At 38.1% G+C, this 27,933-nt stretch overlaps 2 protein-coding genes across 9 annotated transcripts in view; one reads left to right on the top strand and one right to left on the bottom strand.

The window, feature by feature from the left end:
* The window catches only part of RRBP1 (ribosome binding protein 1), a 68,232-nt gene extending 67,564 nt beyond the window's left edge, over window positions 1-668 (top strand). For 4 of the 7 annotated variants that reach the window (XM_081292651.1, XM_081292655.1, XM_081292649.1 and 1 more), the window contains one exon: window positions 111-668. In XM_081292651.1, coding sequence (XP_081148777.1) covers window positions 111-214 — 104 coding nt within the window. In that variant the 3' untranslated portion in view covers window positions 215-668. Of the gene's footprint in view, window positions 1-107 lie in introns of all 7 variants that reach the window. The other 3 variants (XM_081292654.1, XM_081292653.1, XM_081292652.1) reach the window with 1 other exon arrangement.
* Window positions 669-5,380: 4,712 nt separating this feature from the next.
* The window catches only part of DSTN (destrin, actin depolymerizing factor), a 32,425-nt gene continuing 9,872 nt past the window's right edge, over window positions 5,381-27,933 (bottom strand). The window contains exons 2-5 of one of the 2 annotated variants that reach the window (XR_014021444.1): window positions 11,194-11,501; window positions 8,948-9,024; window positions 8,269-8,382; window positions 5,381-6,617 (exon numbers count right to left, since the gene is read on the bottom strand). Coding sequence is in view for 1 of the 2 variants with exons in the window: in XM_081289895.1 (XP_081146021.1) it covers window positions 6,508-6,617; window positions 8,948-9,024; window positions 11,194-11,501 (495 nt within the window). In the remaining variant the exon portion in view is untranslated. The remainder of the gene's footprint in view (window positions 6,618-8,268; window positions 8,383-8,947; window positions 9,025-11,193; window positions 11,502-27,933) is intronic. The other variant, XM_081289895.1, reaches the window with a different exon arrangement.

The raw sequence follows: 27,933 nt of genomic DNA, 5'->3' as shown, positions 1-27,933 counted from the left end.
TGGGGTTGTCAGCCCAGGGAGGGGACTGCAGGTCCTAGCATGGCATGAGAGGTTATGCCTTGGCTCCTTGCCCAGCTTTTCTCTCACATGGCTGCCTTTGTTTGCAGGAGGACGGCAGCAGTTCAAAGGAGGGCACCTCCGTCTGAGTCTCTGCAAAAAGAAGTTACTGTTCAACTTTACCAAAATGCCTTACACATTCCTTATAAATAAATAAACCAACAACACAGCGTTATCCAGGCCCAACTTCCAGTAGCTCCGAGAGAAGCCATTAGAGACAAGAGTCTCTTAGAACCACAGAAATAAATCTTCCAGACCCCCAGTCTGTACAAGAACATTTGTCACATTTGATAAACACTATTCCCTGGAGCAGTCCTGGACCACCTTGAGCCGACGCCAAAGCCCTTGTTGACTCTGACAGACCGGGTTGTGCCGGGAGGCCAGGGTGCTTAGGGATCTATGTCAATCAGTGCAATTGTCATGTCTTTTTTCAGTGGGGTTGGGGTCGGGAAGTGGCCGGACCAGGTGGTGAATTCTCAGAGGCTGGGGAGACTGGAGGGCCTCGGCCCAGCCCAGTGAGGCAACAGCTCCTCACCCCTGGAAGTTGCCAAGCAGAACTGACGTGTGACCACCTGGATGTTAATGCCATTAAAACCAATGTGTTGCCCGGCGCTGCAGTGTCGTCTGGTCTTCTGGGGTTCCCCCATCTTACTTTGGGCCCAAGATGGGCTGTCTTTGGGACAAAGTGTAAGCATAGTCTTGGTTTCTCTGCAAGCAGGGGACCAGCAGCTATGTAAAATGGGGATAAAACCTTTTTTTGGGCCCCAGTATTTTCCATCGCCTCCCAGGCTTCAGTGGTTGGTGGGCAGATGAGGAAACAATGCCTGACACCCAGTGGTCAGATGCCCTGACTGCTATACCCCACCCTTGAGGATGTGAGGTTTCTGTGAGCAGGGGTGTGGGTGGCCTACTGTGAATGAACAAGGGTCTCCATGTGCGCAGGGCCTTGGATGAAGGTCCATACCTTGGGAGGGGTTCAGGGCTGGAGCAGCCCCTCCCACCTGTCCTGTGGCAGAAGCCAGCTTAGACTTCTGCCAACTCTCAGACCCAGAGTTCTTTGCTCATAACAGAATGGTCCAGGGGAACTTTGGCCCAAGAGGTGTGGAGCTTCTTAACTGAGAAATAAATCTGGAGTTTATACAGAGTGTTAGAGATCCTGAATCACAGCAAGGCCTGAACCAAGCCAGGATGGGAAGGTAGGTCTGAGCAGGTCCAGTGTCCAATATCAGCCAGTCTTGTTAAGGGGCTGCCTTGGCCAAGTGCTATTCCACATTCATTTCCCTGCCCTGCCGAGTCTCCAAATCCTTTGGAAAGTCTAATTGGCAAAACTTGGCTAGGGGATGTTGGGCACTTAAGATGGCAGATCCTACAAGACAGGGTTGTTTTCACACTTCTGGGATCTGTATCTCAGCCCCCCTTGAGTGGTGGATATGATTCCAGTGGCTGTCCCAGGAACCTAGGGAGGTGTACTGCTGGTAGATGTGTCCTTTTGCCTTTTTATTCAGCACCCCCACCCCACCCCATCCCAGCACCTGTGTGTGAACCACTTGAATGTTAATGGCTAAATTGGAGACAAGGTGCTGGAAAATCCCGGGCAGTCTCCCTGGAGAAGTGGGCTTAAGCTGGAGTTTGCAAGAGGGTTCCTTCAGGGGACAGTGGGTGCAGAGGGGAAGGTGAGGCTGAAAAGTCATTAAGACCAAGGGGTTTGGACTAGACAGGGCAGTAGAAGCCACTAAGGGTTTTTAAGCAGGTGTAGGGGGATACTCCTGTTCTAGGATTCTATGGAGGAAGGTGATGTGGAGGGGCACCCCACAAGTCTTGAAATACTGACCAGGAGAATGAAGCAAATGACAAGAACACCTGATGCCCACTCATACCCAACTCACAGCACCTGGTCTTCCATGAAGTGAACCAGAGCCCATGGAAATGATGGTACTCACCTGGCAAGCTGCAGGGCTGGTTCCAAACCACTTCTTACACCCAGCAGTGCATTGGCACTCTGAATGGGCCACAGGTGTTTTCTAAGGATGCAAAACCCCACTAATAGCTGTGGCCCTATACGTCTGTGGTGCCCCAAATTCTGCTGTGTGCACTATGTATCTGAAGCAAGGCTCAGAGCCAGAGGAAAGTCTCTGGGTGAGGGAGAGTAGGGACACTAGCAAGATGTTGGTGATGGACAGGAAGGGTGGAGACTGCTTGAGCAGCCACCTGACCAATATCCTCCACAAATGCCTCATCACTGTGCTTTCCTCAGGTTTGGGTCTATGCTCAGAGACAAAAGAAATGCATTGTTTTTCTTGCCCCTTTCAAACCCATCCAATCCACTGAACAAGATCTAACCTTTGAATTATAGTTAGCATTAAGCTGGAATTTTCCAAAGGAGTAGAGGGAAGCAGATCTGAATTTCTATCCTAGTTTTGACAGGCAGAAGTCTAACCCCACAGGTGGCCTTATTTAGGTCACTGGTTTGGGGCCCTGGTGAGTGGGTGTGGTACAGACCAGACCTGTGCCCTATACCAGGATTCCCACTCCAACTGCCATTATGAACCTGGGAGCCTGCATTTCCAATAAACTCCTCTCCACCCCATTACACTAACTGCACAAATGAAGAGCTTCTACACTGGGTAGATGATGCCTTCAAAGGCACTGGAATGAGAGGGCTACTCATTTTTAGCAGAGGAAAGAGGAGAACTCAGGGAAAAATTGCTGGGGTTATCAAGCCACCTTGGGTTCAAAGAGGCAATGGCTTCTGGTCATGGTCCTACCCCCTTGTCAGACACTGTGTCCACCTGTGGGAAAGGAGGCAAGACAAAGGGAGTGCATAGTGTGGGCCCAGCTGGCCTGGGGAGTTCAGGAAAGTGCCACTCACGGGGACCTTCCTACTGCAGCTCAAACTCAGGGGACCTCACCTACCCCAGTAGTGGCATTTCAAAGGCCAGCAGAGGGAGCCCAAGTGTGCCTTGCCTTAGCTGGGCCAGGTCACCCAGCTATTCATGGGCAAGGTTCCACCACCATGCTGAAGGAAGAAGAAAACTGCTCAGGAGGACACCTGAGGCAGCAGCCCCTGGCAGACTGCTTGCAAAACAGTGTCACGACTGCCAACATGCTCCCTGTGTTCTTCCAGTATTAGCATGGTACAGATCCTTATGGGGGCCCGGCTCATGGGGCTGGCCATTTGAAGATCCCTGTCCTGCTAAACTAGAAATGTAGGAGTTTTCAGGCAGCAATGGAGAACTAGCTTTTGTAGTCCTTTGGGATGAAGCTGTTAATTGTGAAAGCAGGAATCTAACAGAGGAAGCATGGCTCTCCCTGGGCTGGTTCTTAGGGCCATGGCCTGGACTTATGTTGCTGCTACTCTTTCTTCCAGTACCAGAGCTGGGAGGGTGCGGAATAAAAACATCCAGCCGAAATCCTTCCCTTCAGAGTGCAGACATCCCAGAGTCACATGGTTCATAAACTGTTCCACCAGACCTGGAAAGCCCATCACACAGACCACTGCTCTTTGATGATGTTAATCTGGTCATCTTCTGAATGACACTGAAACGCAAAGGCACCAGGATGCCTGGCCTGTAAGGCAGCACCTAACGCACCTGGAGGAGGAAGCGGTGTGGTAAAGACAGGGAGAGTAGGGACATCAGCAAGGCATTGGTGATGAACTGGAGGGGCAAGGACAGCCTTAGAAGCCACTTGACCAGCACCCTCCAAATGCCTCCTCATTGAGCTTCCTTCAGGTTTGGATCTACACTGAGACCAAAAGAAATGATTGTTTTTTTCCCTCTTTTGAATCTCATCCAATGCATGAACAAGATCTAACCTTTGAATTCCAGTGAGCATCAAACTGGAATTTTCATTAGTGGGAATGAGGAGATCCGAGTTTGTCCCAGTTCTGCCGCTTGAGAGATGTAATTAGGCAAGTTACCTCTGGGTTGGCTACTGAAGGACTGGTTAGAGGCCCTGAAAGTCCCTTCCCAGATTCCCTTCTGGGAGAGCCCTGGCCAGCCAAATGTAGTCACTCAGCTTGAGGTACTCCATGTAGTACAACTTATGTCCCCTCTCCTAGTCTAGAGCCTGTTACTGTATTTCAGAAGTGCCCCAAATCATAAGAAATTGGTGTGTCTTTGGGCAAATCCAGTCTCCCATGTTCCAAAGAGCAACAAGCCTGTCAAGAAACAGAAACTGTGTCCACTCTCAACAGTAGTTCTACAAAAAGGAGGCCACTAGACTAAACCTGATTCTATTACCCAAGTCACTGGGCTTTTTCTTAGAGTACTCTTCTCTGAAATAACAAACATCATAGCTAAGGAAGGTCTGGCTGGATTCTGTGGCACTGGCTTTACCTGCTCTTTCTCAGGGCCTAAGAGTAACTACAAAAGGGACCCTAAGTCTTCCACAATCATTTTTGTAATGTGTTGACCCCTGTGAAGATACAAGTGTATTTTCTGGAAAAGGAATACACTTGCAGCTTTGTTTCTGACTAGTGTCAGCTGAAGTTTAAACCCTGACTTTACAAAGAAGCACCTGTCCCAACCTCAGACTTTTCACAGGTGCAGTGGCACACACCTATAATCCCAGCAGCTCAGGAGGCCGAGGCAGGGGGATTGTGAGTTCAAAGCCAGCATCAGCAAAAGCAAAGTGCTAACCAACTCAATGAGATCCTGACTCTAAATATAATATAAAATAGGGCTGGGGATGTGGCTCAGTGATCAAGTACCCAACATAACAGGATCTAGAGACATAAGTAACTGTTAACATCTTCCCCATTTCTGGAATAAGAGTGGAATGCTCACAGACATTTATACTACAGATGTACATACTACTTGCAATCGTTCCCAGGCATGTATGTCTCTTTCGTATGTACACACACCCATGTGCCTGTACGGTCGCAGCAAGAATGAGTGATCAAAGCAGAGCCTGGATCACATTCCTGGCTCTACCCACAGAACTGATTCTAGACTGGGGCAGCCTTGGGCTGGCAGCACTTCTTTGGGGGGACTGTGACTAACGCTTCGAAGTAGAGAAAACCAGAAATTCAGGATGAAAGAATGACAAGCAGCCAGCACTATTTTCTCGATTCTTTGGAAAGAGATATTCGAATGAAAGCACAATAACCTTTTTTTTTTTTTTTTTTGCCTCCCCAAATCCTGGCCTTTGGATGACGATTTGGAATTAGAAAAAGGTTCCCAATTTTTACACCAACTTTCTCATTCAACCTGAGGAGGAAGTGCTGTGATTTTAACTGTCAGAAATAAAAACCTTGATGACTTATCGCATATGGAAAAAAAATACTTCATCCCAATTCACACAAGAATAATTACACAAGAAGTAAGTTAAAAATGCTTCCTTTATTACATAAGCCAGTAACTGCTACTTCTAAGTTCAACTGTGCATCTCTACATTTTTCAAAGTGTCATGCCTGTGATGTTAATGACAATCACTTCCAAGTGTCATTGGGTGGTGGCTCCCTATGAGTTTCATCCATGGTACCTGCACCCCACTCCACACAGTCAACAAACTGCTCTAGGAAATTTGGTTCTCCCAGGTTCCAGAGGAAACATATTCAGTGTTCTTCTACATCTTATTGAATCAGATGCAGCAAAGCTCTGAAGGAAACAGATACTGCAGGTGTCCTAGCTTATCAATATACTGTTTTATCATTTTCATGAACAAAGCAGATTACAATGGAGCCCTAATTTGCATTATAATTTGTTGTTGGGAGACAATGCACCTTCTCCAGAAGACACACCATGATTTCCAAGATGCAAGGTCACTCTCAAAACAGTATCCCAACTAGTGGGCTGCAAGTTCACCTCAGGTACAAGGAAGGGCTGCTTCCTCTTTTTCAATGATGTGATTGAAACAGTGCTTTGCAAGATCAGCGTGAATTACACGTGGACAATTTGATAGTCTCCATTACACATTAAGTAGAATTAAAAGACTGCCTTAGTCTTACTGTTAATTAGTGTATTAGTGTTATCACATGTTAAAGCAAAAATTATATCCCATTATTCTGTTTAAGTCAAGGAAGAATAGAGAATTAAAAATAATTTGGGGCCAAAATGATAATCAAATTATCACCAATCCTCTAACCAAAAAAACCCCAAAGTAACTGCTAAGGTTAACAAACATACGATAATTCTCTTCACATGGCTTTGTACTGTTTTGTGAAATGCATTATTAAAATTCCTGAGCTTATGAAAATCTTTAAAAGTCAACTCATCAAAACAGGCATTTGGCCAATAAAAATTTAATTTCATACCAATAAGCCTTTTAGATTCTAAATTTATTTAGGGCTGTGTTTGCACATGTTTATAGAATATTTTGTTTACTCTAAAAGATGACAAAACAGCTCCCCCTCAGTGAGACCCTGGCCTAAATATATTCACTTTCCTTATATAGCAAGAGGATAACATTGAACATGGAAGCTTTCAATTTGTGGCACTGAATGATCATCTACACAGGGCATCCTTCAAAAGCTACAATTAAGGATCCACCTAGCTTTTCAGCAATACAAGCCCGATTGAGGTCTTCTGGCCCATTTGCTTGACATTCATGTTTTATGCCTAGAGAAGAAAAACAATTCTATTTAGAATAACATCAGCAGCTTACTTTATTTTTTATATTTTTTAGTTGTAGTTGGACACAATACCTTTGTTTTATTCATTTATTTTTATGTGGTGCTGAGGATCAAACCCAGGGCCTCGCACGCGCTAGGGGAGTGCTCTCCCGCTGAGCCACAACCCCAGCCTCAGCAGCTTAATTATTTATCTAATATGGCGAACCATTTTTAAAGACCACTTCTAATATGGATAAACTGTGGTATTTAAAAACCACATAATACTATAATGAGAAGAAATAAGTAACCACATGCATCAAAATGGATGATGTTGACTGAAAAAAGCCAGAACAACAAGCATATATTCTGTATGGTTCCATTTGAATAACATACAAAATCAGCCCGAGCTAACTCTGGCTGTTAGAAGCAACCCTGTGGAGGCAGGGGTAGGAGGTTAGTGTTATAAACGGAAGTCCTCAAGGGGGCTTCTGAGGTGCTGATATTAAATAAAAAAACAACCTTATGTTCAGTCTATAAGAATCCATGGAATTCTACAATAATTTATGATGAATATTTTTCTAAAGATATATTATACGTCAGTTAAAAAAAAGGCAGAGCAAGTAATAAAGTTTTTTCTTAATTTCTAAAATATACATAAAAATAAGAATTATATGTTTTGATTGCACAGTTGATTTCAGCAATTGTACTGAAGTGAGAAAATTACCAATAACATCACTTTTGCTACAGAAAACAGCTAGCTCTCTAGTGGTATTATTCTACATAAGAAATCTACTGCAATGAAAACTATGTAAAACGTGGTGCTGATGGCTTTCTTAGAAAAATTACATCACCCTACTACAGAACAAGCTCAATTACAAAATTGCATACTGTGGTTTCTCTGTAAAGAGAGCTACTACATTTTAAATAGCTGCACTATTATTCCATCATTTCAAGACCATTTTCAAGTTGGCTTATGGGCCACACAGGACTGATCTGAGAAAGCCAGTGACAGTTTCACTAGAAGAAATTACAATTGTTAAGTATGACCAATGTAGACCAATTGGTTCCCACTGCTACAAAGATGACTGTCATTTACTATCAACAAATCAAGTCCACACAGCAATTCCTTTCAATGAAAAAAAATGCAAAATAAGGACCATGAGGAACCCATGCTGTTTTTTGGTTTCACTGTAGAAGTATTAAAGCCAAGGAGTCGTTAGAAGAGGCCAGTTAACAGACTAGTGAACATGCTTCTGGGACACCCCAACATCAAGCCAAATGCATGAAGAACTTGACAAGGCACGAAGTATGCAGCAGCAGGGTTCCAGAAAGGAAGTAAAAATTTTGTTTTTTAACTAAGTAAAACATATTAGGGCAAACCTGTTCTACTGCAAGTTTGTAAGAACCAATCACAGAAAAACAAACAAAACCAATACTGGGCAAGCCCTTGAGACCTTGACTCACTCAGTTGTTTAGAGATAGCTACGGCAGGGAGGTGGCAAGGCAAACACTCAGACCAAGGCTCCCAGTCTAGAACTGAGGGAATCAAGGCCCATGGAAGTGAGGCAGTTCTGCCCATGGTTACAAAGCAGTTAGACAACAAGCTTAGCTCTCCGTGCAGGCCTCTGGCCACGTGCTCCATGCTCTGTCCACCATACCAACACTTCCTCCTGGCTGAAATCTGGCCAGGCCATCTCTTCCGGACCCAAATCACCCAGTGGCCAGTGGCAAGTCAAATATAACTGGCCAGCTCATGGAGTGAGTGTACTTTCCTTTGGACACAGATGAATTAATTACTTAAAATCATACCATTTGATAGTAAAGTCAGAGATAAAAGCATTCTTCACATCTAAACATTTCCTTTTGCTAATTTATTGTATCAACTACATTCATAGGCAATAGCAAACTATATTAAGTATGACCAATGTAAATCAATTAATTCCCACTTGCTGCATGAGAAACCAGTTTGTAGAGCTGGGGATGTAGCTCAGTGGTAGAGTGATTGCCCACTGTGCATCAGGCCATGGGCTCAATCCCCAGCAAAACAAAACAAAATAAAATCTTTAAAAGCAGCCTGAACAAATAATATACAGACAATGTTGGAAGAATGGAGTTATTAACATGGGCCCTGGAGTCTCAATGGACCAGTCCAAAGCAAAAGTCCCTCTGAGAACCAGGTTCTAGCCTATTTTTTTTTCCCCTTAAAATAAGCAAAGGTCTCCCCCAACTTTGTGCCTAAAGCTATTCAAAGAAAATGAGGTGTTTCTTAGAAAAGTTGCATCCCTATTCTGGGAGAAAGTCTTATCTTTAATATCTAGAGGTAAAGCTAGTCCATACCTTGAAATTTCTTTTTGATTGCATCCTTGGAGCTCGCATAGATCATTTTACTTTTCAGAGGCGCTAATTCTGGTGCCCTAGACAGAAAGATGCCAAAAATGAAAAATTGGATTTAGAGAAAGTATAGCTTTACATTTTATTAATCTGCATCTGTGATGGGGTGAAGGGCCTCAAATCTCCTGAAAGAATTTTTCTATTTCTCCACCTCTTCAGAGCATAACTGTTAGAAATACAGGCATATGGAAAAGCATTCAAGTTGACCAGAGTTAAGAAAAATAGAGAGGCTCTGGTAGAAAAAAAGAATCACTGATTTAGAAAAAAAGAATCACTGATTTAGAAAAAAAGAATCACTGATTTAGAAAAAAAGAATCACTGATTTAGAGGAAGCCAGATACAGTGATAGACACCTGTAATCCCAGCTACACAGGAGGCTGAGGCATGAGGATAACACTTCAGGTTCAAGGACAGCCTCAACCACTTAGCAAGATCCTCAGGAACTTAGCAAGACTGTCTCAAAATAGACAATAAAAAGGGTAGAGATGAGCTAGGTGTAGAGCACATGCTTACAATCCCAGTGACTTGGGAGACTGAGGCAGGAGGATAACAGGTTCAAGGCCACCTCAGCAACTTAGCAAGACTCTATTTCAAAAGAAAAAATAAAGGACTAGGGATGTAGCTCCATGATAGGTACCCCTAGATTTAATCCCCAGTATCCCCACATACACACACAAAAAAGAATCAGATTAATGTTACCATAATAAAAGAACCAACACTGGGTAATGATATATAACCCAAATTGTTTTCTTTAAAATATTTTTTTTCATGTTTTATAACAAAGGCTTGAGTTTAGGCAAATACTCATATAAGATTTTGACAGGTTTTCTTTTTCTTCTTTTTTTTTTTTTTTGAGAGAGAGAGAGAGAGAGAGAGAGAGAGAGAGAGAGAGAGAGAAAATCTTTTTTTTTGTAGATGGACACAACACAATGCCTTTATTTTTATGTGGTGCTGAGAATCGAACCTGGGTCGTGCCCATGATAGGTGAATGCTCTACCGCTGAGCCACAATCTCAGCCCCTTGACAGGTTTTCTAAGGAAAAAAGTTTCAAAATACATAGAAGTACAGAGAAAAACCTGTAAGTCAAGTATCTGCCACCCAGAGTTTTAAAATGCTAGCATTTTGGCATTTGTGCTTCAGACTGCTTTCTTAAAGAAATAAATTATAAATTGAGTACAAATGTTCTTCTTAACTCTCCTCATTCCTTTCATTTATATCTATTCCGATGGCAGATTCTGACCACATAGCTATTAGTTTTCCATTTTAGTCTAGCATAATACATGTTCAATTACCAAACTGGGGATCAGCCCTGAGTTTTGATAACTCTCTTAAAAAAAATTAAATCTGCACATGTAATCTCAAGATTCAATATGAAGCTTTCAAAGAGTTCTTTTAAATTAATGGCTAGTCAGTAATAAATGTCTTATTTGTCAATATTAGCATTATTCTTGTATTTCCCAAATTTTAGTGCCTTCCTCCTCATGAATGCAAGCATATGGAGGAAGCTGAGTATGCTTTACAATGCTTTCTTTACCAGCAACATTGAAAAACAACAGAAATATCAATAATGGGCAGGTAAACCTCATCATCCTCAGACTGTTCATACATAAATGCCCTCTTTCTGTCTCTATCACCAAGCCTCAGGCCTGGCTCTATATCACACTACCAAAATATCAAAAAGAGTATTGCAAAATACTTTTGAGCCATTACACAATTCCACTCAGCTGCCATATTTTAGGACACATAATCATCAGCACTGGGTGTGGCCCTTACCAGCCATACCCAGTGTAACTCAGTGGTAGAGAGCCCCTGGGTTCAATCCTTAGTACCAAACAAAACAAAACAAGTGGGAGGCTGATTCTTAGCATGGCATGTTGGTTGAAGAAATAGAAGAAAATTTTATCTTATAAAGCAGTGAGTTTAGAGGATCCATAGAAACCTGTTTCCTGCCCTTTCCAACCCCCAAAAAATGTCAATTAGAAGTAGACAAAAGTAGGTTAAATTTTAGTTTTGGTTCTAAAAACATCAATTCAGCTAAGACCTTATGAAATCTTATATACAAAAATTAAATGATCATGACTACAAACAGCTTGATTAAAAATTACTTTGGTTCCAGAATTGGTTCTTTAAGTGCTCACAGTAAGAGACCAGCTCTGAGATTTAGAGAGACTCCATATTTCTAACATGCTCACCACAAAAAAAACATCAATTCTTCTTTTCTGGATTCCTTGGTTTCAAAGCTTGCATCATACAAAGCATAACGACAATCTTTTTCAGGAAGCATTCCCACAAAATGCTTGAAAGGATCGGTTATGGTAACACCAACATCTCCAACCAAGATCTCTTTGCCTTCTTCAACAATGATGCACTTTTTGTCTGCACTGAGACAAAAAATGACAGCCTTCTTTCTTTTCTTGATTTCTTCTGGCGTGGAGCACTTCCGAACTTTCATGTCATAAAAAATGCGACATACTTCATCAGCCACTTGCACTCCTGAGGCCTATGATGACAAATGAGAAAGAGCCTTGCAATTTTTATTATGCCAAATGTAGACTGAAATATTCTTACATCTTTTAAATTATATTTATCATCTAATAAAAAAAACCCAAGAGTTACTACTGATTTCAGACATCAAACTTTATTTAAAGCTTACATATATTGCAGAAGCCATTCATCACCATTACATGAAATATAAGGAGATTTCACCCATAGCATCCTCTCCTCGCTTGAAATCTAAAAGTAAATATTTCTTAAACTGCTGGATTCTATTATTCTCATACATGTTTCTTAAAACCTTGACTGGGAGCTGATCATTTCCCAGTTTGCATATTAGTAACACCTAAAATTTCTTTCATAATGCAGAGCAGATGGTTAGAGCTGCTGGGCTAGAAAAACTCCACTCCTATAGCCTCTCTTTCTCTAACAAAATAACAATTATTTAAAGGTCTTTGCTGCACTCACATTTCAAATTTATGTGATGAATATTCAGAAACATATTAATCACTTGCTATTAATATTTCTCTTAGAAAATCTCTAAGTTCTAAGAACAGAATAGATGAATACTTATTGCTAATAACAAAGACAACAGCTTTAACTTAGTTCTACATTGGCCAAAAACATAACCTTTTATCATGTTATACTTGCTATTTTGGAATGAAGAACAGTTAAACAAAATCTTAAACCAGTTCTTAATTCTTGCATGTTCTTTAAGAAATGTGATATTTATATTAACTTTATCCATAATTTTTATGCCTCATTAACTACTTTGGTTCATATGTCAGCTTTACTAAAGCAAGAACTATGGAGTTACAAATTTAACAGAGTTTAAACACTAAAAGATGAAAAATATTGATATCCCAAAATTTATAAAGTAAAGAAACAAAGATGCATGAAAAAAGATGAGGTAACCTAGAGATTTGCAACTCATATAAGCAATACATATTAAGCATATGGAAAAACTACTTAATATCAGTAGTCATTAGGGTACAATAAGATTCCACCTCACCCCATTTAGAATAGCTATTACCAGAACAAAATATAAATGCTGGCAAGCATGTTGGTAGAAATGTAAATTAGTACAGCTACTATAGAAAACAGTATGGAGGTTCTTCAAAACAGTAAAAGTATAACTATCATATTATCCAGTTATCCCTCTCCTAGTTATGTGTATATACCTATGGGAAATGAAGTCAGCATACAAAAGAGATACTTGCATGCTCATGTTTATTAACACACTATTCACAATAGCTAAGATATGGAATCAGTCTAGCTGCCCCTGAACATATGAATGGTTAAAGAAAATAAGATATGCACAATATATAATAATATATACACAATGGAATATTATTCAGCCACAGAATGAAATCTAGTCATCTGCAGCAAAATGGGTGGAATTGGAAGATATGTTAAGAGAAACATGTTAAGACATCATGTTCAGCCAGTCACAGAGAGACAAGTATTGCATATTTCTTTCATATGTGGAAATTTGGAAAAAAAAATCTGAGAAGCTGGGTTGTGGCTCAGAGGTAGAGTGCTCACCTAGCATGTGTGAGGCATTGGGTTCGATCCTCAGCACCACACAAAAATAAAATATTGTGTCCACCTATAATTAAAAAATATTTTTAAAAAATATCTGAAAGTGGAATTATCAGGAATTAGGAAAGTAGGGAAGGAGAAAGGAGAGAGAGGTTAGAAGGAAGGATGGATGGACATGATCAGTGCATGATGCATGCATGTGTGGAAATATCACCATGAATCCCATTAATTTGAGCAATTAATGTGCTACTAATTATAATAAAACATACTGTCATCCATAAAAAAGGGAACACAAATCAAAAGTACAAAGAAATTCCACTGCATATCTATTAGGATGGCTTTAAAGAAAAAAAAAAAGGGGCAAGTGTTAGGCTGTGGGGAATTTGTAACCCTTATACACTACAACAGAATTATAAAATGGGGCAGGCACTTGGACAGTTTTGCAGTTTCTTAAAAAGTTAAACATGGAATAACATACCACCTAAGAATTCTACTCCTAGGTATATACACAAGAGAAATGAAAACGTGCCCATAAAATTGTACACAAATATTCACAGCATCATTACTCACAAGGCCAAAAAAGAAAATACTACTAATGTTCATCAAGTGATAGATTTTTTTAAATGAACATTTATCACTTGATGAACATTAGTATTATTTTCATTTTTGGTCTTATGAGTAATGATGCTGTGAATATTTGTGTACATCCAAACAATGAAATAAAAATGAAGAAATGGAAGTTTAATGGTTTCCAGGGGCTGAAAAAGAGACAAATGGGGAGTGATTGCTAATGGATATGGGTTTCCTTTGGAAGTGATGAAAATGTTCTAGAATTTGACAGGGATGATGGATCACAACTCTTGAATATAATGGAGAAAAAAACCCACTGAATGTGAATTGTATCTCAACAAAACTGTCACTAAGAGTAGTACAAGTCTATAATCCCAGCTACTGGGAGGCTGAGGCAGAAGGATCTAAAGTTCAAAGCTGGTTTGGACAACTTAACAAGACCTAGTCTCAAAAAAATTTATAAAGGGTTAGGAAAGTAGCTTAGTGGTAGAGCACTTGCTTAGTATGCATCAAAACCTGCATCCCTTCCCTAGTATAGTATACAACAAAACAAGAAAACATGAAAGAATTCTGGGGGGAGAGAAGGATATACTGAGATCCTAGCATATACTTAATATGAAGGCAATTAAGCTATTTAATCATTCATTAAAAGAGTGCTAAATATACTTCAATCCCATCTAACCTAAACCACACATAATCATGATCACTTCAATCGTGTCTAAAAAACCCCCACACTTTTATATAAATGAACATTACCCTTCAAATTAAGGAAGTAGCAGATTCAGAAAATTAAGACTATCTAGTCTAATAAAACCTACGCAATCTTATTACATTACTATTACATTCTTATCACATGTACATTCTTACTACATTTAAAAAAAAGTATTTTGTAAGTAATAGTATTTTTTAATACTATTTTTAATAGTATTTTGTAAGAATAGTATTTTTCTGATCTTTACAATTTAAGTTAAGGGTCTTTATTCTGCACAGGTGTGGTGGTGTACATACAGTGACTGGAAGGCTGAGGAAGGAGGATCACAAGTTCAAGGTCAGCCTCAGCAACTTAGCAAGACCAGTCCCAAAATAAATAATGAAAAGGCTGGAGATATAGCTCAGTGGTAGAGCACCCCTGGGTTCAATTCCTATATCAAATTTTTTTTTTTAATTTTGCCAAGAGGTGAATACAATGATCCAAGAAACAGAAATTAATGAAAAACTAGAAACAGACCCCATTTCTCTAACTCACTCCCTACTCTACAATGTTGGCTTCTAAGTCTCATTTAACCAACACCAATTTTTAAATATAGTTGAATATACCTATCAATACCCAGGATCCCCCAAACACTCTAAATTCTGATTTGGAAGTCATATTGAATTAATCATACGGTGGCAACTGAAAACAAGAAGTGTACATTCTGTAATTATAATGCAGCTAAATCTTAGCCAAATATGGTTTTAACTTAAAGGCATTTCAAAAGCCCCAGTAAGAAGGAGATTTTACTATCAGAAGTGCAACCTGTAGAGGTTTCTGATAGAAGACTGTGCTGAAAGAAATTAACACTGAAGATGTGAAGGACAAACTGGAAGCAGGCAGACCAATTCTGAAAAAATCACTAATATCCAGGAGAAAGCTCTCAACTATAGGAATGAAGCTGAAAATAAATGCGAAGATGTTCCTGGCAAGGTCAAACCAGAAGACAGGAAGGGGCAGTAGTAAAGAAGGTTCAGAACTTTTTAGCTTTGTGACTAGATTGTGAGATATGAACAGAAGGGAAAATGGTACAGCAGTATGACACACTCAGTCTGAAGACTGGGCCCAACATCTATGCAGATGGGGTTAGCCAGCAATGGATCTCACAGGAAGGCTGTCCCATACATATTTTGGAGTAGTCCACGTCCCAGGAGGCACAAACTGCAAACAGGAACAGAGATATCAATCAAGGTGACTAAGAAGAAATTATCAAAAAGTTAAAAACACCACCACCAAAAAACCAGGGTGGGAGGTAGTCTCCTAGAAGCTAAGGTAGAACATTTTAAGGAGGGAAGTCATCAATACCAAAAACTGCAGAATTTGAGAATGACTGAAAGCAGACTGGGCTTGAAAACTGGCTCTCTAAGCATTTTAGCAGCCTGAAGAAATGGGTAGAAACACAGACTGAGGACCCAAGAGAACTAAAAAGGCGAAGAAAAGTTATAACTGAGGAGACCGACCATACTAGAGGTTTAAGAGCCAAAACATTAATAATAAAAAAGCATTAATATTTAATACTTGGCTACTTTGTAGTACATTCATTATTCCTTGATTAACTCCAATAGAAGGAAGTGTCCAGAGGATAGAGCTTAAACTGCAGGGACATGACAGGGTGGAGAGGGAAAGGAACACCACCACAATTAGACAGGGAGGATTTCACCAGATAGTGTGAGTGTGGAAGCTGACTAAAGTGCTCCAAAATAAAGGGACTGAAACAAAAAGAAAACAGTTCCTGACAAACAGAACCAGTAAATACGATATTGGGCGGGGGGGGACTGGACTCCACCTAGATTCAGGTGGAAAATGCCTCCAACGGCAAGCTCAGCAGTTTGGAGACCTTGAATGTTAAAAAAAAAAAAAAGAAAGAAAGAAAGAGAGAAGACCAGAGTTTTGTTTTTGAAAGTATATGAAGCTATGCATAAGACAAGAATAGGAAGAGAACTATATAGCAAGGACACCAGCTAAAAGTTAATTCCACAAACAAGGCTAGAGGCCACAGAGACCTTTCCAGGCAGTCATAGCAGCATTCAGGAGGAGGGCATGGGGGCCAGCACAGGATCAAGCATGCATACTCCACAATGACTCGACTCTGAGGAGAAGGCTGGAAAGGCAAAGTCAGGATGGTGATCAAGAGATGGATTCAATTTGCCAAGTGCTCAATCCTTAATTTCCACTGTGGTGGCTTTAGAGGCTTCAATTATTAGAGTACTATGGTTCTCTTTCTTTGGTATATATTATATACCAAATTTTGCCTGTGAAAATAATAAATATCCCATCAGGTAAAGTGTATGTTAGATTCAATGAATATACTTAAAACTGTTATACCTCAGGCATAGTACCATCTTGAAATAGCACTGATATGGAAGAAATGAAGTTTAAACAACTAGTCCCTAGATTCTTCATAGAGTAAAACTAAAACCATCAGACAGACTGAGAAGGCAAGGAATGCTACTCCTACAGCCTGTCCCGTCCCCACCCCCATGCCCCCCCCAAGGCACCTCCCTTCCTCTCACTTCCTTTCTCCTGCTGCCATCACATCTCCTCTGCTTTTACATTTGATATTTTGGTAGGTGAATTAGAAATCTGGAATAAATACTACTAGTGGGATGGAAAAATGACAGAATAATCCTTAACTAATTATACTTTGTTAACAGTTTGTAGACCAAAAGAATAGAACATTGAAATTAAAGCACCCCAATCATGGGAAACACAGTCCATCCAAGCTCCTATACTAACTAGCTATGTTACCTTGGTCACAGCATTCAACATTTCTGAATTATTTTAGATGCTTCAGCTGTAATTTAAGGGCACATGTTAGATCAGTTATTACCTTGGTCACAGCATTCAACATTTCTGAATTATTTTAGATGCTTCAGCTATAATTTATGGGCACATGTTAGATCAGTTATTATCAAACTTCAATGTACACAGTAATCATCTGCTGACTCTGTACAGTCTCTGTAGTATCTGGGGTAGAGTTTGAGAGTCTTTATTTATAATAAGATCCAGTTGATGACTACTAAAACTTAGTTCTAAAATTTCATGAACTATAAAACTTCAGCCAGGCATGGTGGCGCACTCCTATAATCCTAGTGGGTTCAGGAGACCGAGGCAGGAAGACTGCAAGTTCAAAGTCAGTCTCAGCACCTTAGTGAGGCCCTAAGCAACTTAGCCAGACCCTGTCTCAAAATAAAAAATTGAAAAAAAAAAAAAAAGGTGCTAGGAATATGGCTCAAATTAAGTGCCCCTAGTTTCAATTCCTGAGAAGGAAGGAAAGATGCAAGAAAACTAGCTCATTGCTGAATTTATTTTTGTCTATAGGTTAAAAAAAAATAAATAGTACTTCACAAATACTGGTAGGTTCAAAGTCAAAGCATTTGTTTCTGTGTGCTGTGGGCTCCTGGCCAAGCCTATGTCCCCTTTCTCAAATTATGTTTCAAGTAAAATATATAGGATTACAAAAGAAGTAAATTATACTGAAAAACAGTTCATCTAGGATGATAGTTAAGAATTCCTTGGAGTATTGATTTTGGTAGATTTGTTATCATAAAGCAGGATTACTGTGAATCTTAAATGTATACAATCATCTTGTTCTTTATCTTTACCCTGTAAAGATATGTAACAGAAAAAAGTCCTCTCCCATCACTTTCATTTTTCAATATTTCTCTACAATGTTAGGTCATTAAGATAAATTTAATTGTTCAGCTGTTGAAAAATCTCAAGTTTATCCTGAAAAGGAAATTTGAGATGGGCCTTGTGATAATCCCAGCTACTTGAGAGATTGCAGTAGAAGGATCACAAGTTCAAAGTTAGCCTGATCAACTTAGTGAAATCCTGTCTCAAAATTGTACTTCACTGGTAGAGTGTCCCTGGATTCAATCCTAATACCACAAAATAAATTACAAACAAATAATAAAAGCAAATTCACTTTTGATTTTAAATTGTCTAAAAGTTACTGATATTCAAATACACAGTTTTAACAATAAAGACCATTAAAGGATACTCTGAACATAGTACTGAAATTTGCTGCAAAGTTGGGAAGGAAAAATTTGAGAGCAAAAATAGATTGCTATCGCAACAAGAGCTTTGTGATTACCTTAAAAAGATATGTTATTCACATCTAGTTTCTCTGTTCTGTGCCAGTGTACCAACTCTTAGAGCTTCATCCTCATGTCAAAACAGTTGCTGTTAAAGAAACACTTTGCTGCATTTTGTCTCACTTGACTTAAAGCTTTAACTTGTTTATGAAAGACTCTGAGTCTTCTCTGGCAGAAGATTTATAAAATACTGATCAGATATTAAATCAGTATCAAGATTCACTCAATGTGTGCTTTTTAAAATAACCTTATTATTTACAAACAGGAGACTACTACAGAGAATATGGGATATTGGGTATTTTAAAGTTGCAAATAAGAGAACATAACTTCAAACATCAATTCTAGCATAAGACTTATAATCTTTGAAACTTGAGCATCAAGTTGTTTGGATTCAATTTTTGTAAACAACTGCACTAGTCCATAAAACTATTGATCTTGCAAAATGAAAACTTATACGTCTAAGCCAAAATATCAGAAATAGAGGTCTACTTCTATACTACAAAACTCAAGTAGGACACCTAACCTGACTCAATAATTAAAACCAACTATATTTTACCTAACTAGAGAAAAACATAAATGAAAGCTATCTTAACTACCTAAGAAAATGACTAATTTTTAAACTATTACCTAATTTTTAAACTATTTTTCTAAGCTTAGAGAATCTGAAATACTTGAAAGCAGGATACTGCAAAGCAGACAAAGGCTATTTTGAATTTATAAACAACTTGGCAGAAAATACTCACTGGCTCCTTTCTCAACCTACCAACTTAAAAATTTGGGTTCATGATTCCCTTTATTTACATTATATCTTACACAGGATCCAAAAGAAACAACAACAAAAACTGACTAACAAAATATTTGGGTTTGGGGCTACAACAATTGATGTCTTTGAGCAGTAAGGTTAAGATAACAAATAGACACTGAGTGACAAGTACTTTTATTTCCACATATTAGTGCCAAGATCTCTCATGGGTCCATGTTAAGATGAGTGGTGGGGGGCTGAATACATATACCTAATTTAACTCCCTACCAAAATTCCACTGAAAAGATAAAGGAGGGTTTAAAAACACAGAAAGAACAAATCTACCTGGGCAAGAAAAAGAAATATAAAGTTCCAACAGAAAAAATGAGTGAAATTAGTTTGAGAAGTAGTTGGATCCCCACATCCCCTCCTGTACTCCACTCCCTCCTAAACTCTACCCTGCCGTGTCCCTCACCTTTACCCCTGGATTTCTGCAATTTATTTTATTCCCTGAAGACAGTAAATAGTAGGTCATTCTGTCCCCATCATCATACTGAAAAGAGGAAAGTAGGTGACCATACATAAATGAATGGTAAGACACTCTCCCTACCACCACCAACTTGAAGCTTGACTATCAATTACTGTCTTTAGTTCACTATCCCAGACTCTGCTTTCCAATGGTGATGGTAATGTTCCTTTTCTGCACTGATATGGTAACCATTAACACACATGGCTACTGAGCACTTGAAATGTGGCTAATAAAGTTGAGGGGCTAAATTTCAACGTTTATTTTAAATAATTTAACATGAAGTAACACAAGTAATTCTCTTAATACTAAAATAGTATGTTGGTGTAACAAATTTATAAAATATATATAGTTTTCTGCCTTGGGAAAAAGTAAGTTATTTAGCTTTAATTGATGACTTGTGCCATAAGGAACCTCAGTTATTATTATACTATGAAATGACAGAATATTGTGTCTAAGAGTGAGGTTTTCAAATCCAATTTTCTACAGTAATTATAAGGTCAGCTATTTGGTGGGGCAAGAAAGCAAACTTGGTGCAAATTCATATAATTTTTTTAGTTCATATTCTAAGTATTAATTTGGAAGAATCCAAACAATCAAAATGGAGAATGAAATGAAGTTTTGTATAAGACGACCTAACTTTAAGCAAAGACTAATTCTTAGAGATGTCATAACAAGAATTTTTTATTTCTTGAGGGGGAAAAAAACTCTGGCTACCGAAGAAGAAGTCAAATAGTAGATTTAAAATACTACATAAGGGGGGCAGCATGGGTAGAATGGAAGAACTTTGATAGGGCAAAGAGGAGGGAGGGAATGGAAGGGGGCATAGGGGTAGGAAAGATGGTAGAATCAGATGAATATCATTACCTTAGGTACATGAATGACTGCACATGTGGTGCGACTCTACATCTTTTTTTAAAAAATATTTTATTTTTTATTTGTAGTTGGACACAATACCTTTATTTAATTTATTTATGTATTTTTATGTGGTGCTGAGGATCCAACCCAGGGCCTCACACGTGCTAGGCAAGCGCTCTACCATTGAGCTACAACCCCAGCCCGGGACTCTACATCTTGTACAACTAGAGAAATGAAAAGTTGTGCTCCATTTGTGACAGCATTCTGCTACTGTGTATAACTAATTAGAACAAATTTAAAAAGAAAAGAAAGAAAAGAAACCTGCCAGGAAGGAAGCCAAAGCTTCTGTTATCTTGAAGGGAATACTCTGTGGCTTCCATGTTTAATAGATTTGAGTCTTTTCTTTCTCCTACGAAAAACTCAACACTTTACTGGGCCTGAACTTTGTTCTGTGTTGACCTTATTAATTATATTTTGGCTTCGACCATCCACCTTAGGAATTCATTAAACATTTAACAATGGTATTTTGTTTTGCTTTTAGAAAGCATTTGGGAAGGGGAAGTTGATTTCTCTTTTATCTTTTCATATGAGATGAATATATAAATCCTTCTATGAACCTAATGAATTCAAGCCATCGGACCATTATTTTCATTTCCTTTAAGCATTGGTGGGTAATATCCAAGCACATCCTTATTTTAAATTAAACAGTCTTGTTATCATTGAAAAAAATACTATGTAAAAGAAATAAAGGCAATTTTATTTTATGTAATATTACATGAAACTATTCCAGATGAATTTTACAATGAACTGGGAGTATGTATTTTAAATAAGTTGAGGAAGTCAGATACTAACTTTTTCTTTTTAAAATCTGACTGCATTCTCCTTCTCATAAACTGAACTTGGGGCATTTAACCCAGAAGACCTTTCATCCAGAGAAGAAAGCAGGCCATAGGGTTGTATAAGACTTATTTAAATCTTATAACTTCAGGAAGTTGGAGCTAACTTCTTTAGCCTCAATTTCATCATCTATAAACTATAAATACTGCCAACTTGAGAGGACCAATAAAAGCATCTAAATATATTGCCTGGTAATGGTATAATTCAGTAAGTGTCAACTCTTTTCATTAACCAAAATATCTGATCAGAGCTTCTTCAGTGCTTCCTACTTACCAATGTGGTCAATATTTACTAAAGTCTTTGGGCAGTGGAATGTTATGGATAAAGAATTAAAAAACATTAAAATTGATATTTGAAACAGAAATTTCTGTTTGTTCTCTGTTGACCAGAACTGTGAATTAAAAAGTAAACCTGACATCTGATGTGTATCTCTTCTTTCTTCCCATGATTATTAAGTGATTAAATAGCAAAGATATACATAATAAGAGAAGGTGGCAGTCCCTTTAACATACTAAGATTCAATTACACTACCTCCTTCCATTCTCTTTGGCATAGGTTATCACCTATAACCATAAGTCAAAACCCACAGTGATGAAAGCTAGGGCCTCTGGGGTGAATTAACAGGTTTTATAAATCTAAAATCTGTCCCTTTCCAGTATGCATTAGTCAAACAAGTGCACAAGAAATCCTCAATCTTTTGATAAGTTCTAAATGTCCAGAGGTACTGTATGCAGTTTTATAGATTGTACCTTGATTAAAGGTGCCTGCTCAAAGGGGTAAGACAAAGCTGAATTCAAGTTCATGCAACTATTTGCTTGCAGGGCTGCAACCATTAGGAAGAGTGCCAACTGTTCCTCCCCTAAGGCTGCATCACTCAGAGGGAGGAGTACCACTAATTATACAAAGTCACTACATGGCCCATCAGTGATCCAGAAAATGTTCCAAGTTAACTCTCTGTCTTAATATACTGGTTTATTTCCAAAACATAAAAACAAAAAACAAATCAAGATGAAGAGTTAGATATACAACCAATTTCCAATTATAAAAATCCTTATCCTTACAAATTAGAATTTTAAAAAAAGATAATAAAAAAATCCTCATCCATCTTATAGTAAAGTACAGAAAATGTTCTTGAGATGGCAGTCTACACAGACCAAATGATTTTGTGTGTGTGTGTGTGTATGTGTGTGTGTGTGTGTGTGTATGTGTGTGTATGGTACTGGTAACTGACCCTAGGGCTTCGTGTGTGCTAGGCAAGTGCTATTACATCCCCACCCCTTTTTAAATTTTGAGACAAGGTCTCACCAAGTTGCCCAGGTGGGCCTCAAACTTGCAATCCTCCTGTCTCAGCTTCCCAAGTAGTTGTTGGGATTACAGGTGCACACTATAAGCCCAGATCCCCAAACAGCAATTTTACCTGATATGCATTAATATTTAAAGAGCTCCACTAAAAGACTCATGGATAAACTTTAGTAAGAAAAAAAAAATTCATTCAATAACCAAAACTCTGAGACACCTCCCCTAACAAAAGAAATTTTAAAAATCTTAACAATCTCTTAAAACAAGTCAGAAAATCATCTCAACAGCCAAAGTAGATTTAAATTTTTTAAAATCTCTGATTGCATGCAATTTCATTTTTCAAACACTCTTAATATGGTTTGTTAATAGGCTTCCCACCCCCAGTAACAGGCAAAAGGTGAGAAAAGGGAGGGTAGGAAGAACAAGGAAGTTGTATAATCTTGAATAGAGTATTTCTTATTTCTCCCCTCCTCTTATAAAAAACTAAAAAGAAAACTGGGAATGGGCACAGAGAGCAGTGTAGGGATGTTAAGTTCCCTGGCAAATAAACTTATGCCCTTACTGTTTTCATCCAATGATTTCCAATTTCCTTCATAATAAAATCTAAAACCCTTAGCATACGATGTTCAACTCCTTATGCCCTACGTCTCTAGCCTCCTTTCCCATTTCATCCTTCTTAATTCCAGGCATGTACAACTCTGAGATTCCCCGAATATCCACATTTTCTTATGATGCTTTTATCTTTCACCTCTTCACTGTGTCACCCAAGTCCTTCAGGATTTAACTCAGAAATCACTTCTTCTGGGAAGGCAACTCTTACTTGGCCCTCCAGTTAGCAACTGGCCCACCGTTTCCAATCTAAATTATATGATCCTTCCATGTATTAGTTATTTCTATCATAGTATCATTTAGAATTGTGATTAACTGTCTGCAGGTTGAATCCCCCACTAGACTGTGCTCTGTAAAGAGCAAGAACTCAGTATCTTCATTCTCTGCCCAGTACACATATATGACTCTCCATTTACCCAGAATCATAAAGTTGCCAACCAAATGTTTACTTAATCATTAAATGTTCAATACTTAATATTTGTTTTAAAACTTATGGTTATATACTTTTTATTTTTAAAAATATGTATTATGTAAATAGAATTTTAGCATAAATGCTACATGAGACATTAATGAATACACTTATCAATATGCAAAAAGCACATGACCTTTAAGAAACTGATATCCCATGAAACACACTGATGCATTTAATAGTTTGCATTTGAAAAATTAATAAAGCACTACTTAATAAAAAGATGTTAATAGTTTTCTGAGTAGATAGAATGACTGTTTCAAAGGTTTTTTTTAATATCTGAAAAAATCTTTACAATCCTTCTATCTCATACATTTTGTGAAAACAGGAAACAAAACATACCTCTCCAACCTTTCCAAACTTATTAAGCTTGCATTACCCTGATACCATCATCATACAAAGGGACAACAAAGAAAACTATAAACTAATATCTCTGATAAACATAAATGTAAGAATTATCACAAAACACTAGCAAACCAAATCTAACAAGAATTCAAAAAGATTATGTAGCATGACCAAATTGGATTAATTATAGGGATAGAAGGATGATTTAAATCATGGAAATAAATAATTGTAATATATCATATCAACATGATAAAGGACAAAAACTATATTGTATGATTATCTCAACAGATGCAGAAAAAGCATTTAATTAAATTAAACATCCCCTAACAAAATTCCTCAACAAATTAAGTATAGAAGGGATATGACTTAACACAAGAAAGGCCTGACATACAGTCAGCCTTACACTGAATGGGGGAAAGCTGAAATTTCCTCTAAAATAAGGAACAAGACAAGGATGTCCACTTTCAACACTCTTAGTAAGTGGTGGAACCCAGATTTTAATAATTTCAACATCCAGCATAGTATTGGAAGTCTTAGCCAGGGCAATAAGGTAACAGAAAAAAAAATTATCCAAATAGAAAAGGATGAAACCAAATTAGCCCTGCTTATAGACAACAGAATTTGATATACAGGGAAAAAACCTAAAGACTCCATCAAACAACTGTTAGAACTGGTAAACAAATTCAGTAAGTTGCAGGATACAAAATCAACACACAAAAAGCAGTACCAATTTTATACAGCAATAATGAACTTGCAGAGAAAAAAAAATCAAAAAAAGCAATCCCATTCACAACAGCTTTAAAAAACCCACCCCAGGGCTGAGGATGTGGCTCACTGGTAGAGCACTTGTCTGGCATGTATGAGGCCCTGGGTTCAATCCCCAGCACTGCAATTAATTAATTTAAGTTAAATTAAGAACCAAACAAACAAAAACCCAGGAATAAAGGAGGTGAATAATCTCTACAACAAAAATTACAAAACACTGCTGAAAGAAACTGAAAAGGACACACACACACACACAAAATGGAAAGATACTCCAGGTTCATGGATCAAAAAAATAAATATTGTTAAAATATTCACACTACCCAAAGCAATTTACCAATTCAACAAAATCTTTATGAAAGTACCAATGGTAGTCTTCACAGAATAGAAAAAAATAAATCCTAAAATTCATAGGGAACCACATAAGATCCTGAATAGTTAAAGCATCTTGATCAAAAAGAATAAAGGTGGAGGGGTATCGTAATACCTTACCCCAATATACTATAAAGCTATAATGAACAAACCAGCATAATACCGGCATAAAAACTGATACCTAGAACAATGGAACAAAATACGGAACTCAGAAATAAATTTACACATCTATATCCAATTAATCTTCAACAAAGGCACCCAAAACATGCACTGGAAAAAGGACAATTTCTTTAACAAATGGTGGTGGGAAAAATGAATCTCCAAATACCGAAGAATGATACTAGACCCCATTTCTCTCATCATACACAAAAATCAACTCAATTTTATCTCTCATAGTGGAAATACAAGTGATTTTTATCTTTTCTGGTTCTCCTTTTTCTGCATCCTCACCAGTATCTGCCCCCCCCTTTTTTTTCTTCTTCTTGATTATAGCCAATTCTAACTGGGGTGAGATATCTCACTGTGGTTTTGATTTGCATTTTCCCTGATGGTTAGTGTTGAACTTTTTTTTTTTCACATTCTTATTAGCATTGTATATCTTCTTTTGAGAAATGTCTATTCAGATCACTTACCCACTTTAAAATCAGATTATTTGGGTTTTTGCTGTTATTTGATTTCCTACACTCTGGATATTAAGCCCCTGTTGGATGAACAGATGGCAAATATTTTCTTCTGTTCTGCAGGTTACATATTCACTCTGCTATTTCTTTTGCTTGTACCAAACACATAACTTTTTGATTCAGTGATATCATACCTAAGACCTATTTTGAAGAAATGATGAAACATGCTCAAAGATTTACATGAAAAGGCAACAGAGAATTTCTTTCTTTCTTTCTTTCTTTTTTTTTAGAGAGAGTGAGAGATGGGGGGGGGAGAGAGAATTTTTTAATATTTATTTTTTAGTTTTCGGTGGACACAACATCTTTGTTTGTATGTGGTGCTGAGGATTGAACTCCGGCCACACGCATGCCAGGCAAGCGCACTACCACTTGAGCCACATCCCCAGCCCCGAGAATTTCTTATAATAATGGAATTGTATTTAACAGGAAGATGATTTAATGCCACAGTACATACATGATGATACAACTGGAATCATTTTCACACATATATTTTATAAACCAAAGTCACTCATTTAAAGTGTAAATGTGGTAGGTGTTATGGTTTGGATGTGAGGTGTCCCCCAAAAGCTCAAGTGTGAGACAATGCAAGAAGGTTCACAGGAGAAATGATAGGGTTATAGGAGTCTTAACCCAATCAGTGATTTAATCCCCTGATAGGGATTAACTGAGTAGTAACTGAAGTGGTAGGGGAAGTGAGAAATGGGGAGTGGCTTTGGGTACATATTTGAATCTGGCCAGTGTAGTCTCTGTCTGCTTCTTGATCACCATGATGTGAGCTGCTTCCCTCAGCCACACACTCCACCATGATGTTCTGCCTCACCTTGAGCCCTGAGGAATGGAGCCACCCTTCTATAGACTTAACACCTCTGAAACCATGAGCTCTGAAATAAACTTTTCCTCCTCTATAGTTGTTCTGGTCAGATCCTTTAGTCACAGCAGTGAAAAAGCTGACTAAAACAGTAGGTTTTAGAATACTCGAAAAGTTGTGCATCTATCACCATAACTTAAGAAACCTCAAATCCATTACCACTCATTCTTCTTTTCCACTCCCCACAGCCCTAGCCACTACTAATTTATGTCCTATCTCCATGGATCTGCCTATTCACATTTCATACAACCAAAATAATACAAAATGTAGTCTTTGGTGGCTGGCTTCTTTAGCTCAGTATGTTTACAAGTTTCATTCTTGCTGTAACACATTATCAGTACTTCAACTATTTTGATTGCCAAATAATATTTTATTGTATGGACATACTACATTTTACCTATCCATCCATTGATCAATTGGGTTGTGCTCACTTGGGGGCTATTATGAATAATGCTACTGTGAACATTCAAGTACAAGTTTTGTGTACATACATTTTCATTTTACTTGGGTATATAAGTAGGAGCAAAACTGATGGGTCATATGGTACCACCCAAGTTTAACTTTTTGAGGAATTGCCGAACTTTCCAAAATGGCTATATCATACATTCCCACCAGCAATGCACGAAAGGTTCCAATTTCACAGCCTTGCCAACATTTGTTACAGTTATCTTTTTATTATAACCAGCCTGGAGGATAAAAAGCATTATGTTATGATGATTTTGATTTGCATTTTCCTAATGACTAGTGATGTTAAGCATTTTTTCATGTGCTTATTGGTGATTTGTACATCTCTACAAATAATGATTAAAATATTTTTTGTCTATAAGATCGGGCTGTCTTTTTATTGTTGAGTTTTAAGAGTTCTTTATATATTCCTACATACAAGTTCCTGTCAAATATGTGATTTGCAAACATTTTCTCCCATTCTGTGGGTTGTTGTTTCACTTTCTTGATGATATTCTTTGGTGCATGTATGTTTTTAATTCTAATGAATTTTAATTTATCTGTTTTATTTTTTTAAATTAAAAAAAATTTTTTTTTCAGTACTTGAG

The sequence above is a fragment of the Spermophilus citellus genome (genome assembly GCF_964194105.1).
Source record: "Spermophilus citellus genome assembly, chromosome: 4".
NCBI lineage: Eukaryota > Metazoa > Chordata > Mammalia > Rodentia > Sciuridae > Spermophilus > Spermophilus citellus.
The sequence above is the reverse complement of the archived record's forward strand: the minus strand, read 5'-3'. Positions and strand labels throughout refer to the sequence as shown.